This window comes from Nerophis lumbriciformis, linkage group LG12 (assembly GCF_033978685.3).
Source record: "Nerophis lumbriciformis linkage group LG12, RoL_Nlum_v2.1, whole genome shotgun sequence".
In the NCBI taxonomy this organism is placed as follows: Eukaryota; Metazoa; Chordata; class Actinopteri; order Syngnathiformes; family Syngnathidae; genus Nerophis; species Nerophis lumbriciformis.
The window spans coordinates 12,243,592-12,258,225 of NC_084559.2; the positions used below are offsets into that span (position 1 = coordinate 12,243,592).

The 14,634-nt window shown below is 45.2% G+C and overlaps 1 protein-coding gene across 2 annotated transcripts in view; it reads left to right on the plus strand.

The window, feature by feature from the left end:
• LOC140679254 (golgin subfamily A member 3-like) overlaps positions 1-14,634 on the plus strand; it is a 41,453-nt gene that overhangs the window by 16,982 nt on the left and 9,837 nt on the right. For both annotated transcript variants that reach the window (XM_072914295.1, XM_072914296.1), the window contains exons 8-16: positions 1,433-1,570; positions 1,753-1,914; positions 4,340-4,708; positions 4,915-4,992; positions 6,896-7,159; positions 9,062-9,156; positions 10,822-11,038; positions 12,817-12,960; positions 13,045-13,242. In XM_072914295.1, coding sequence (XP_072770396.1) covers positions 1,433-1,570; positions 1,753-1,914; positions 4,340-4,708; positions 4,915-4,992; positions 6,896-7,159; positions 9,062-9,156; positions 10,822-11,038; positions 12,817-12,960; positions 13,045-13,242 — 1,665 coding nt within the window. The remainder of the gene's footprint in view (positions 1-1,432; positions 1,571-1,752; positions 1,915-4,339; positions 4,709-4,914; positions 4,993-6,895; positions 7,160-9,061; positions 9,157-10,821; positions 11,039-12,816; positions 12,961-13,044; positions 13,243-14,634) is intronic.

Below are 14,634 nucleotides of genomic sequence, written 5' to 3' on the forward strand. Positions count from 1 at the left end.
AAAAATAAAATGCTATAAACAAGACATACGGTACAGGCCAAAAGTTTAGACACACCTTCTCATTCAATGCCTTTTCTTTATTTTCATGACTATTTACATTGTAGATTGTCACATCAAAACTATGAATGAACACGTGGAGTTATGTACTTAACAAAAAAGGTGAAATAACTGAAAACATGTTTTATATTCTAGTTTCTTCAAAATAGCCACCCGTTGCTCTGATTACTGCTTTGCACACTCTTGGCATTCTCTCAATGAGCTCCAAGCACACCGGTGAAGTGAAAACTATTTCAGGTGACTACCTCTTGAACACTGCAAAAAGTCAGTGTTCAAAAACAAGAAAAAAAATACAAAAATGAGGGGTATTTTATTTGAACTAAGCAAAATTATCTGCCAATAAAACAAGAACATTTGGCTTGTCAAGACTTTCTAAAATAAGTAAAATTAGCTAACTTCAATGAACACAAAAATACCTTAAAATAAGTATATTCTCACTAATAACAAGTGCACTTTTCTTGGTAGAAAAAAAAGAGACCTTTTTGCTCAATATGTTGAAAAATATTCTTAAATGAAGTAAATGCTAGTGCCATTATCTGGACATAATGATATGTGCTCGGCATTACATTTCTTGAAACCAGCAAACTTATACTAAAAACTAATTTATTGTTCTTTATGGAAAGACAACAAGACAACCGCTTGTTACTCTCGGGGTCTCCTAGCCGCTCAGGCTAATCATATTGTCTAAAAATGCATTTTTCCATGGATAACATGACATCATCGCGCCAAGTGCGTGCTCTTTCAGTCAATTAGTGCGCATATATACAGCCCGGCCCCCGGCCAATATTTTTTAATTGTAATTTTGAAGAATTCATCTGAATGTGCATGAACTATTTCTGTTCAAAATTGTTATAAATGTTAAATGTTTAAATATTAACTGTCAGTTTACTGTACTGTGCCAACTGTACTACTATAGGAGTACGTATTTTCTATTGTTTCATTGAAAATAAAACCGCAAAGTCCATTTGGCTGTCATCTGTTTTAATTATGAGACACAATTGTGTCAAAATCATGATTTTTTTTTTTCATGCTTGAAGTAAGAAATTATTACTTTAAAAAAAGTAGTTTTATACTTGTGAGTGTTGATGACACAGCTTTGCAACACTTGATATTTTAGTTTCAAGCATGTTTTACTCAATATATGTCATAAAATCTCAGCAAAAAGCTGTAATATCTTACTGAGATCATTTAGGACCAAAACCCTTAAAACAAGTAAAACACTCTAACATAAAATCTGCTCAGTGAGAAGAATTATCTTATCAGACAGAAAATAAGCAAATATCACCCTTATTTGAGATATTTCATCTTACATGGATTTCAGTTTTTGCAGTGTACATGCAAACATAAATATGTGTATACAACTTTTCCTCCCCAGGCAGGGAAAATGACCCAGAATGGTGTTCTTGAGCATCTGAAGCTAGAGAATGTGACTCTGTCCCACCAACTCTCTGAGACCCAACACCGCTCTATCAAAGAAAAAGAGCGTATTGCTGTTCATCTGCAGAGCATTGAGGTACATTGTTGAACATTCCTTTATTTCTTTATGCACGTCTGTTTGTTGACATGGAGAGCAGAGGCAGGTGGATGACAAAAATATAAACTGTATATTGTGAATAATTTTGCATTTTTATATCGATCTGTCTTTACTTAGTAGGCATATTATTTGATACGGACCTTCTGCTATTAATCCTGTAGGCAGACATGATGACCCAGGAAGCGGCTTACAAGCAGATCCAGGATGCTAAGATCATGGTAGAAGATGACCTGCAGCACAAACTGGACGAGTTTGAAGACGAACGAGAGCGCCTAATAAAACTGGCCAACACAGCCAGCAACTTGGAGATGGAACTGGAGCAGGTGGTGATTTTTCTTTGTTGTCATTTGAAGAGCATTTTAGTGTATTTAACGTTTGTGCAAATAGCACAAGTCTACTCAGCTAATCCAGTGTTTGTCAACCTTTTCTGAGGCAAGGCCTATTTTTTTTCTTTGAAAAAACCCAGAGGCACACCACCAGCAAAAATCATTGAAAAATGAAACTCAGCAGCCAATATTGACAGTAAAAAGTCGCTCTCACAATTGTTGGATATGAATTCAAAACTCTGCAGCATCGCGTGGACATCGGGGGCGGTGCCTCTGGATTGGCAGACCGGGGTGGTGGTTCCTCTCTTTAAGAAGGGGAACCGGAGGGTGTGTTCTAACTATCGTGGGATCACACTCCTCAGCCTTCCTGGTAAGGTCTATTCAGGTGTACTGGAGAGGAGGCTACGCCGGATAGTCGAACCTCGGATTCAGGAGGAACAGTGTGGTTTTCGTCCTGGTCGTGGAACTGTGGACCAGCTCTATACTCTCGGCAGGGTCCTTGAGGGTGCATGGGAGTTTGCCCAACCAGTCTACATGTGTTTTGTGGACTTGGAGAAGGCATTCGACCGTGTCCCTCGGGAAGTCCTGTGGGGAGTGCTCAGAGAGTATGGGGTATCAGACTGTCTGATTGTGGCAGTCCGCTCCCTGTATGCTCAGTGCCAGAGCTTGGTCCGCATTGCCGGCAGTAAGTCGGACACGTTTCCAGTGAGGGTTGGACTCCGCCAAGGCTGCCCTTTGTCACCGATTCTGTTCATAACTTTTATGGACAGAATTTCTAGGCGCAGTCAAGGCGTTGAGGGGATCTGGTTTGGTGGCTGCAGGATTAGGTCTCTGATTTTTGCAGATGATGTGGTCCTGATGGCTTCATCTGGCCAGGATCTTCAGCTCTCACTGGATCGGTTCGCAGCCGAGTGTGAAGCGACTGGGATGAGAATCAGCACCTCCAAGTCCGAGTCCATGGTTCTCGCCCAGAAAAGGGTGGAGTGCCATCTCCGGGTTGGGGAGGAGATTTTGCCCCAAGTGGAGGAGTTCAAGTACCTCGGAGTCTTGTTCACGAGTGGGGGAAGAGTGGATCGTGAGATCGACAGGCGGATCGGTGCGGCGTCTTCAGTAATGCGGACGCTGTATCGATCTGTTGTGGTGAAGAAGGAGCTGAGCCGGAAGGCAAAGCTCTCAATTTACCGGTCGATCTACGTTCCCATCCTCACCTATGGTCATGAGCTTTGGGTTATGACCGAAAGGACAAGATCACGGGTACAAGCGGCCGAAATGAGTTTCCTCCGCCGGGTGGCGGGGCTCTCCCTTAGAGATAGAGTGAGAAGCTCTGCCATCCGGGAGGAGCTCAAAGTAAAGCCGCTGCTCCTCCACATCGAGAGGAGCCAGATGAGGTGGTTCGGGCATCTGGTCAGGATGCCACCCGAACGCCTCCCTAGGGAGGTGTTTAGGGCATGTCCGACCGGTAGGAGGCCGCGGGGAAGACCCAGGACACGTTGGGAAGACTATGTCTCCCGGCTGGCCTGGGAACGCCTCGGGGTCCCCCGGGAGGAGTTGACGAAGTGGCTGGGGAGAGGGAAGTCTGGGCTTCCCTGCTTAGGCTGCTTCCCCCGCGACCCGACCTCGGATAAGCGGAAGAAGATGGATGGATGGATGGATGGAATTCAAAACATCACGCCATGACTTATTTTGAGGTTTTTGGTGTTTTCCTGTGTGTAGTGTTTTAGTTCTTTTCTTGCGCTCCTATTTTGTTGTTGATTGTCATGTCCATCCTAGTCACGTCCGTTGTGTCCTTGGGCAAGACACTTCACCCCTTGCTCCTGATGGCTGCTGGTTAGCGCCTTGCATGGCAGCTCCCGCTATCTGTGTGTGAATGGGTGAATGTGGAAATACTGTCAAAGCGCTTTGAGTACCTTGAAGGTAGAAAAGCGCTATACAAGTATAACCCATTTATCATTTATTTATTATGTCATTTACGGATGTACTTTGTGGACGCCGTCTGCTGCTCCACACGCTGTAAGTCTTTGCTGTCGTCCAGCATTCTGTTTTTGTTTACTTTGCAGCCAGTTCAGTTTTAGCTTCATTTAGCATTGCCATCCCTAAGCTTCAATGCCTTTTCTTAGCGGCACTCGCCTTTTGTTTATTGTGAAACACGACAAACCATGGTCCCGACATCTACTAAGCAATTAGCTACCTACGAATATGCCATGCTCTAGACATTTGCGGATTATAATTACTGGTTTGCAAAAAATATTTTTAACCCAATTAGGTGAAATTACATAATCCCCCACGGCACACCAGGCAATATCTCACGGTACACTAGTGGTCGAATAACAATGAGCTAATCCATCTATCCATTTTCTATGACAAATGTCTTGTTGGTAAACATAGGAGCTGACTGATGTTTATTATTTTATGTGTACTCTAGATGAAGTTGAACCTTTCTCAGAAGGACGTGCAGCTGCACTCCCTGCAGAAAGAACATCTGGAACTGATGCGCCAGCTGACTACCACTCAGGAGAACTTGCATACCAAAGAACAGTCAATCAACCAGCTCGAGGCCCGGTACCTGGAGCTGGAAGGCCAGCTGGCCGAGCTGCAAGCAGAAAGCAATATCAAGGATGACAACATCCAGTACCTACAGAATGAGAAGATTGTTCTAGAAGTGGCACTACAAGCAGCCAGAGCCGACAAGAGCCAACTTGATGACAGTGCTGAAAGACTAGGAGAGGAAGTTCTGGTGGCCTCGGATGTCTTGGATCAGCTCAAACAGGAAATCCAGGTCAAAGCCAATCAGGTGCGAAACAAATGGCAGCTGTGCTGTGCATTGGAGAACTGTGCATCACAGAAATGAATAGTGCATAACTGACAAGTAGAATTAGAAATTGGTATAACAGTTTATTTTCCTATAAAATGTGTTGAATAGAGTTTTTTTAGTCAGTTTTTATTACTGTTACACGGTGTTTGATTACATCTAAATAAATGTGTTTTTTTTTGGTATAGATTGAAACGCTAAGGCAGGAGAATAGTTCTCTGAAGAAACACGCTCAAAAATTGAAGGAACAGTTCACACAACAAAAGGTAATACATCTGAATTACGACACTGACAACTTGTGAATTATACAAATATGCATGACCGACTTTCTCATTTAGTCCTCCTCCATCTCTGAGCGTTAAAATGGAGAGCCTAATTGCGTCCGGCACTTTATTTATCTGCAGACAACAATGTCTTGGTAAAGTTAGCAGAAGCTGTTGGGAAGTGCAATTTTTCCCTTCACATAATATTTCTGTCAGAATTTCCCAGCTACCGGAGGGTGTGTTCCAACTATCGTGGGATCACACTCCTCAGCCTTCCCGGTAAGGTCTATTCAGGTGTACTGGAGAGGAGGCTACGCCGGATAGTCGAACCTCGGATTCAGGAGGAACAGTGTGGTTTTCGTCCTGGTCGTGGAACTGTGGACCAGCTCTATACTCTCGGCAGGGTCCTTGAGGGTGCATGGGAGTTTGCCCAACCAGTCTACATGTGCTTTGTGGACTTGGAGAAGGCATTCGACCGTGTACCCCGGGAAGTCCTGTGGGGAGTGCTCAGAGAGTATGGGGTAACGGACTGTCTTATTGTGGCAGTTCGCTCCCTGTATAATCAGTGTCAGAGCTTGGTCCGCATTGCCGGCAGTAAGTCGGACACGTTTCCAGTGAGGGTTGGACTCCGCCAAGGCTGCCCTTTGCCACCGATTCTGTTCATAACCTTTATGGACAGAATTTCTAGGCGCAGTCAGGGCGTTGAGGGGATCTGGTTTGGTGGCTGCAGGATTAGGTCACTGCTATTTGCAGATGATGTGGTCCTGATGGCTTCCTCCGGCCAAGATCTTCAGCTCTCACTGGATCGGTTCGCAGACGAGTGTGAAGCGACTGGGATGGGAATCAGCACCTCCAAGTCCGAGTCCATTGTTCTCTCCCGGAAAAGGGTGGAGTGCCATCTCCGGGTTGGGGAGGAGATCTTGCCCCAAGTGGAGGAGTTCAAGTACCTCGGAGTCTTGTTCACGAGTGGGGGACGAGTGGATTGTGAGATCGACAGGCGGATCGGTGCGGCGTCTTCAGTAATGCGGACGCTGTATCGATCCGTTGTGGTGAAGAAGGAGCTGAGCCGGAAGGCAAAGCTCTCGATTTACCGGTCGATCTACGTTCCCATCCTCACCTATGGTCATGAGCTTTGGGTCATGACCGAAAGGACAAGACCACGGGTACAAGCGGCCGAAATGAGTTTCCTCCGCCGAGTGGCGGGGCTCTCCCTTAGAGATAGGGTGAGAAGCTCTGTCATTCGGGGGGAGCTCAAAGTAAAGCCGCTGCTCCTCCACATGGAGAGGAGCCAGATGAGGTGGTTCGGGCATCTGGTCAGGATGCCACCCGAACGCCTCCCTAGGGAGGTGTTTCGGGCACGTCCGACCGGTAGGAGGCCACGGGGAAGACCCAGGACACGCTGGGAAGACTATCTCTCCCGGCTGGCCTGGGAACGCCTCGGGATCCCCCGGGAGGAGCTGGACGAAGTGGCTGGGGAGAGGGAAGTCTGGGCTTCCCTGCTTAAGCTGCTGCCCCCGCGACCCGACCTCGGATAAGCGGAAGAAGATGGATGGATGGATGGAATTTCCCAGCTAGCCGATGCCGAATCTGTCGTGGGAGGATGCATTGTCCAACCAAATGGCTGTCAACGCTTAAGAATAGAGTGCTGGTTGATCCACTTCACTGGATTGAGAAATGATAGATGCTGCTCAGTTTGCGATGAAAAGATTTATAAAGTGGGACTTTTTTTCCACATGAATTCTAAAGCTTCAGTTTATCCAAGACGTTTTTTTTTTCAATACATGGCATTTACAAATGATTGGAGGCCACAAACAAATGTTTTTCTAATCCAGCATGAATGTGGAAGTGATCCTGATAAAGTGCATCATGTTAATAAGAGATTCTAACTCGTAAGTCTTTTTCACAGGTGATGGTGGAAGCCTACCGCCGAGATGCCAGCTCCAAAGAACAATTAATCACTGAGCTCAAGTCTACTAAAAAGCGTCTTCTGGCTGAAGTGCAGGACCTGAAACAGGCAGCGCTGGATGTTCAGGGGGAGAAGCAGACCGCCGAGCTGGAGCAGGCCCGGCTGCAGAAAGAGGTGCTCAGAGTCCACGAGCATTTGAATAACATGGAACTGCATTTGCAAGACGTTCAGCGAGAACGAGACCAGCTTGAAACGCAGATGCAGGTAAATTCAAGTAGAAGTCCTGCAATGTCTCTTGTTATTTGTCAAATCAGTGCTGATGATGTAAATATTGCAGTGTTTCTCACAGGACTGCAATCTCTCTGTGGGGTTGGGTTGAGGGAGGTAGATGATGCCATTTTCCAATTTGCATAAATGTCCATGTGAGTTTTTACTTACATGGACAATTATGCCATTCATACATGTCTTCATTTAAAAGACAAATGATTGCGCTACCTTCGCACTGTTAGAATACTGCGGCCGTTAAACTCGTAGTCACAGGGCAGGCAGTACCTCTCATTTTGGTTGTTCAATCAATCAATCAATCAATCAATGTTTATTTATATAGCCCTAAATCACAAGTGTCTCAAAGGGCTGCACAAGCCACAACGACATCCTCGGTACAAAGCCCACATAAGGGCAAGGAAAAACTCACCCCAGTGGGACGTCGATGTGAATGACTATGAGAAACCTTGGAGAGGACCGCATATGTGGGTAATCCCCCCCCCTCTAGGGGAGACCGAAAGCAATGGATGTCGAGTGGGTCTGACATAATATTGTGAGAGTCCAGTCCATAGTGGATCCAACATAATAGTAAGAGTCCAGTCCATAGTGGGGCCAGCAGGACACCATCCCGAGTGGAGACGGGTCAGCAGCGCAGAGATGTTCCCAGCCGATGCACAGGCGAGCGGTCCACCCCGGGTCCCGACTCTGGACAGCCAGCACTTCATCCATGGCCACCGGACCTGTGCCCCCCTCCTCCACAAGGAAAAGGGGAGCAGAGGAGAAAAGAAAAGAAACGGCAGATCAACTGGTCTAACAGGGGGGCTATTTAAAGGCTAGAGTATACAAATTAGTTTTAAGATGGGACTTAAATGCTTCTACTGAGGTAGCATCTCTAATTGTTACCAGGAGGGCATTCCATAGTACTGGAGCCCCAATAGAAAACGCTCTATAGCCCGCAGACTTTTTTTGGGCTCTGGGAATCACTAATAAGCCGGAGTTCTTTGAACGGAGATTTCTTGCCGGGACATATGGTACAATACAATCGGCAAGATAGGACTGAGCTAGACCGTGTAGTATTTTATACGTAAGTAGTAAAACCTTAAAGTCACATCTTAAGTGCACAGGAAGCCAGTGCAGGTGAGCCAGTATAGGTATGTTTATAAGTATATAAAGGTATATACAGTATAGGCGTAATATGATCAAACTTTCTTGTTCTTGTCAAAAGTCTAGCAGCCGCATTTTGTACCAACTGTAGTCTTTTAATGCTAGACATAGGGAGACCCGAAAATAATACGTTACAGTAGTCGAGACGAGACGTAACGAACGCATGAATAATGATCTCAGCGTCGCTAGTGGATAAAATAGAACGAATTTTAGCGATATTACGGAGATGAAAGAAGGCCGTTTTAGTAACACTCTTAATGTGTGATTCAAAGGAGAGAGTTGGGTCGAAAATAATACCCAGATTCTTTACTGATTCGCCTTGTGTAATTGTTTGGTTGTCAAATGTTCAAGGGGCGATGTTTTTGGTAAACAGGCGAGGCTTAAAAGTAAGGGGGGGGGCACAGCAGGACCGCTGGTCGTTGAGAAGAGAACTTCAAACTTTAATGTTAGAGTCCCAGAAATTGTCACAAAATTTTTTCGCAAGCCACTTTTTTGGAAAAAGACAAATTAGACGCATCTGTATATTTGCTAAGTTGGCAACACTGATCTCTGCTTCTGCTACATCTTATTATTATTTGACTTACAATACCATCTACTGTACAAAGTTGTAGCAACATTCAAAGATAGTCTCATTATACTGTGTTCCAAATCTAGTCGTGGCAGTCAAATGTATTGTTGGTGAGCTGCCACAGGTAAATAATGTATGGGAGCCAAAGTATTGATATTTTCCCCTCTCAGTCTTTACAGTTTGATCAGCGTCAGCTTGTGGCCGTGACAGAAGAGAATGATGTTCTGAGAAAACACGTGGAGAAAATGGAAGCAGAAGCCAAAAAGTAAGTCTTGTGTTTCATAAATCTTTGTTAAATGTGAGAGGATGACACTTGATTTATTTGGAACATGATTCATATCTAATGTGACATCATTTCATTGCTAATATTGTGTCTGAGCCTATGAGCCGGACAATCTCAGTTCAATATTGATAACTTATGGTGTACACTGAGCACATGGAAACGATTCTGTAAAAAACATGTCCGCATGATTGAGTCAAAGTCAAGTCGAATTTGATTTGTATAGCACATTTAAAACAACTAAAGTGCTGCATGGGACATATAAGACAATAAAAGTAGAGATGTCCGATAATATCGGACTGTACGGAGTGGTACACGGACGTAGAGAGACGTACAGAGCAGTTGAGTCTCCCAGTCATACTTGCCAACCCTCCCCATTTTCCCGGGAGACTCCCGAATTTCAGTGCCCCTCCCGAAAATCTCCCGAGGCAACCATTCTCCCGAATTTCTCCCCATTTCCACCCAGACAACAATATTGGGGGCGTGCCTTAAAGGCACTGCCTTAGTGTGCCGGACCAATCACATAATATTTACGGCTTTTCACACACATGAATGCAAGGCGTACCTAGTCAACAGCCATACAGGCCACACTGAGGGTGGCCGTATAAACAACTTTAACACTGTTACAAATATGGGCCACACTGTGAACCCACACCAAACAAGAATGACAAACACATGTCGGGAGAACATCCGCACCGTAACACAACATAAACACAACAGAACAAACACCCAGAATCCCTTGCAGCACTAACTCTTCCGGGACGCTACAATATACACCCCCCGCTACCTCTACCACCCACCCCCCACCTCAACCTTTACGGAATGCCTCCACGGTTTGATTTAAAATTTCCGGGATTCATACAGATCCCAGAAAAGTCGGGTTTGCATAATAAGGCCCCTTGAACACCCTCGCTCATAACAACATTATTATGGACTGTCTCTAAATGCCGCTTGTTTTCACAACTTTGTACAGTAGATAGCATCAAAACACTGGTTCTTAATTCAGTGTTGCTAATTTAGAAACGTAGTCTTTATATTTAGCGAGTACTCTGACCTAGATCTAGATTCTCTTTCAAAAAGCAACTTGCGACAATTCTAGCAACGTTTCCTTGTGTTATCGGAAACTACCGTGATAAAAGCACATATCGCTCATCCCCAGAAGTAGTGGGTAAAGCTATGCCCTCCTCCCCCATCTAAAAGCCCTCACACTTTTCTCTGTCTTGCTTGTGACATTAAAAAATACATAAAAAGTGACAGAAGAAAGTTTATTCGTATTTCTAAATATTTTTTGCTTACTTTTCATCTCTCCCTCAATGTCCATAAAAGCTTCCCTGCACATGTGTAATTGCTAGGGGTGTAACGGTACGTGTATTTGTATTGAACCGTTTTGGTACGGGGGTTCCGGTTCGGTTCGGAGGTGTACCGAACGAGTTTCCACACGGACATATTAAAAATAATCAAACAATGAATAATACAATATACAGTAATAAATAAAGTGTAGATTTGGACTAAAAACCGTTGAGGTATAATACAAGATGAAAACCAACATGCTTGCTTATACTGATTGAATGCCAAAGAAGGGTTTTCAGCAAGCAATTTTGTCGAATTGAATGATGGATTTCGACCGTTTTTATCGTTTGCTTAAAACAGAGCCATCTCAGAACAGAAAGTGCGTATGAAGCGGCTGGGGACAGATTTGACCAGTGCTCAGAAGGACGTGAAGGCCAAACACAAGGCCTATGAGAATGCTGTGGGAATACTGAGTCGGAGACTCCAAGAGGCCCTGACTGACAAGGAGATGACCGAGGCAGAGCTGGTCAAGCTCAAAGCCCAGGTGTCCGATGAAGGAAACAACCAGGTCCTCCAGGTATAAATCAGAACTCAACCAGTCTTAACCCAGCGCATCTTTTGAGATTTTTTTTACTTGTATTGAACCAAAGCTCCTCGGTGGCAAGGCCCCGGGGGTGGATGAGACCCGCCCGGAGTTCCTTAAGGCTCTGGATGTTGTGGGGCTGTCTTGGTTGACAAGACTCTGCAACATCGCGTGGACATCGGGGGCGGTACCTCTGGATTGGCAGACCGGGGTGGTGGTTCCTCTCTTTAAGAAGGGGAACCGGAGGGTGTGTTCCAACTATCGTGGGATCACACTCCTCAGCCTTCCCGGTAAGGTCTATTCAGGTGTACTGGAGAGGAGGCTACGCCGGATAGTCGAACCTCGGATTCAGGAGGAACAGTGTGGTTTTCGTCCTGGTCGTGGAACTGTGGACCAGCTCTATACTCTCGGCAGGGTCCTTGAGGGTGCATGGGAGTTTGCCCAACCAGTCTACATGTGCTTTGTGGACTTGGAGAAGGCATTCGACCGTGTACCCCGGGAAGTCCTGTGGGGAGTGCTCAGAGAGTATGGGGTAACGGACTGTCTTATTGTGGCAGTTCGCTCCCTGTATGATCAGTGTCAGAGCTTGATCCGCATTGCCGGCAGTAAGTCGGACACGTTTCCAGTGAGGGTTGGACTCCGCCAAGGTTGCCCTTTGTCACCGATTCTGTTCATAACCTTTATGGACAGAATTTCTAGGCGCAGTCAGGGCGTTAAGGGGATCTGGTTTGGTGGCTGCAGGATTAGGTCTCTGCTATTTGCAGATGATGTGGTCCTGATGGCTTCCTCCGGCCAAGATCTCCAGCTCTTGCTGGATCGGTTCGCAGCCGAGTGTGAAGCGACTGGGATGGGAATCAGCACCTCCAAGTCCGAGTCCATGGTTCTCTCCCGGAAAAGGGTGGAGTGCCATCTCCGGGTTGGGGAGGAGATCTTGCCCCAAGTGGAGGAGTTCAAGTACCTCGGAGTCTTGTTCACGAGTGGGGGAGGAGTGGATCGTGAGATCGACAGGCTGATCGGTGCGGCGTCTTCAGTAATGCGGACGCTGTATCGATCCGTTGTGGTGAAGAAGGAGCTGAGCCGGAAGGCAAAGCTCTCGATTTACCGGTCGATCTACGTTCCCATCCTCACCTACGGTCATGAGCTTTGGGTCATGACCGAAAGGACAAGATCACGGGTACAAGCGGCCGAAATGAGTTTCCTCCGCCGAGTGGCGGGTCTCTCCCTTAGAGATATGGTGAGAAGCTCTGTCATTCGGAGGGAGCTCAAAGTAAAGCCGCTGCTCCTCCACATCGAGAGGAGCCAGATGAGGTGGTTCGGGCATCTGGTCAGGATGCCACCCGAACGCCTCCCTAGGGAGGTGTTTAGGGCACGTCCGACCGGTATGAGGCCACGGGGAAGACCCAGGACACGCTGGGAAGACTATGTCTCCCGGCTGGCCTGGGAACGCCTCGGGATCCCCCGGGACGAGCTGGACGAAGTGGCTGGGGAGAGGGAAGTCTGGGCTTCCCTGCTTAAGCTGCTGCCCCCGCGACCCGACCTCGGATAAGCGGAAGAAGATGGATGGATGGATGGATGAACCCCAACTGGTTGTAAAACCTTAGGCAACAATTAGACACATACTTTCTATTGTCGCAAATTTTGCATCATTCATGTTAATGTAAATGTTCTTTTTTTGTTTCCTTTCTCCCTCTAATCTGGGTTAATTATTGTAATAAGTCCTTCAACTTTTTGATTGATTGAAACAAAAACAACTTGCTTTATTTGTCGCTCAGGAGAAGATTGCAGCTCTTCAGGCTGAGCTGCGTGCTGTGACTAACAGCAAGGCAATGTTAGAGAAGGAACTCCAGGAAGTCATTACCCTTACATCCACAGAGTTAGAGGACTATCAGGAGAAGGTCCTGGAGCTGGAAGACGAAGTGAGCCACCAGATATTTTCTGCATATTTCCATATTTGTATCATTTAATGTTAACATATAATCATGTATTTCATTTTGTCAAAGCTTCAAGAGTCGCGATGCTTCAAGAAGCGCATCCGAAAACTAGAGGATGCCAACAAGAAGCTGGCACTTGAGTTGGAACATGAAAAGGGAAAATTGGCTGGACTGACACAGTCCCACACTGCAGTGCGGGAGCATGCCAATATTCTAGAATTTGCTCTAGCGAAGCGAGAGGCTGATCTTGTACAGCTAAACTTGCAGGTGAAAGAGAAACTGAAACGTGTTTTACGAAATTTAAGAATTGGTTGTGTTATTTGTAAAACAGTCTTGTCTAAACCCTGAACATAATTTTCATCTAGGTTTCAGTGTTTACCACAGAACTGCAATCTATTTGGGATAGGATACATTATGTCAGCGTTTAATTTGCATAATAGGCAATTACTAGGGGTGTAACGGTACACCAAAATTTCGGTTCGGTACGTACCTCGGTTTAAGGGCACGGTTCGGTTCATTTTTGGTACAGTAAGAAAACAACAAAATTCCAAATTCGATTGTATGTTATACTCTTCTGACACCACCAGATGGCAGTATAAGTGTCCACATAAGCGGCCATAAGACCCCAATTCAGTAGTGCACACAATTTTGGAAATAAGAGCTAAACGGTCCTGTCCACACATGTGGCCACTAAGCCTTTAGAATTTAATGAAATAAGGCAACATTTATTGAATAAAAATGTGAAATTAATATTACTATACTTAATAATATATTACTATACTGTAGGGGTGTAACGGTACACAAACATTTCGGTTGGGTACGTACCTCGGTTTAGGAGGTCACGGTTCGGTTCATTTTCGGTACAGTAAGAAAACAACAAAATATACATTTTTGGGTTATTTATTTACCAAATTTGCAAAATCTTACACCAAAAATATTTTTCTTAGTGGAATATTTGATGTGAAGTAATGTGAACCTTGGATAGGTCAATAATTCATAATAACATTGATTTTGATTCAATATTATGTTTTGAGCAATGACAGTTTGAAAGAAAAAGAAAAACAGCTTTGTTTTATTAGTCAACATTGCAACTTTTTCTAAATTACATTTAACCTTTAAGCTTTTTTATTTCACTTTTGTTATGTTTTTGTTTATTTTAATAGTATTTTTAGAATGTGCCGTGGGCCTTTAAAACATTAGCTGTGGGCCGCAAATGGCCTCAGGGGCACACTTTTGACACCCCTGCTATAGATAATAAAAAATTAAATGTGATAAATCTATGGATAAAAAGCAGAGCCTGGCGACGCATGCGCGTTTAACATAACTCTCTCTCTCTCTCTCTCTCTCTCTCTCTCTCTCTCTCGGTCTCTGCCCCTCCCTCACCAATGCTGCTGTTTGTTTTGTTTTTAACCCCTTCTTAACCCTGAACGTACATTGAAAATACACGCAACCCTCACTCAAAATGCCGGACATTTGAGGCATTTAAGAATCTCCGCCCTGACAGCTCCGCAAAAGAGGACATGTCCTTGTGAAAAGAGGACGTATGGTCAGTCTATCGTAGCCCGTTAGCTGCTAGCATGGCATGTGTTGTGCCTCGGTGTGCATTGTTTACACAACATGCGTTACGCTACTAAATATGTCCGTGTGGAAACTCGTTCG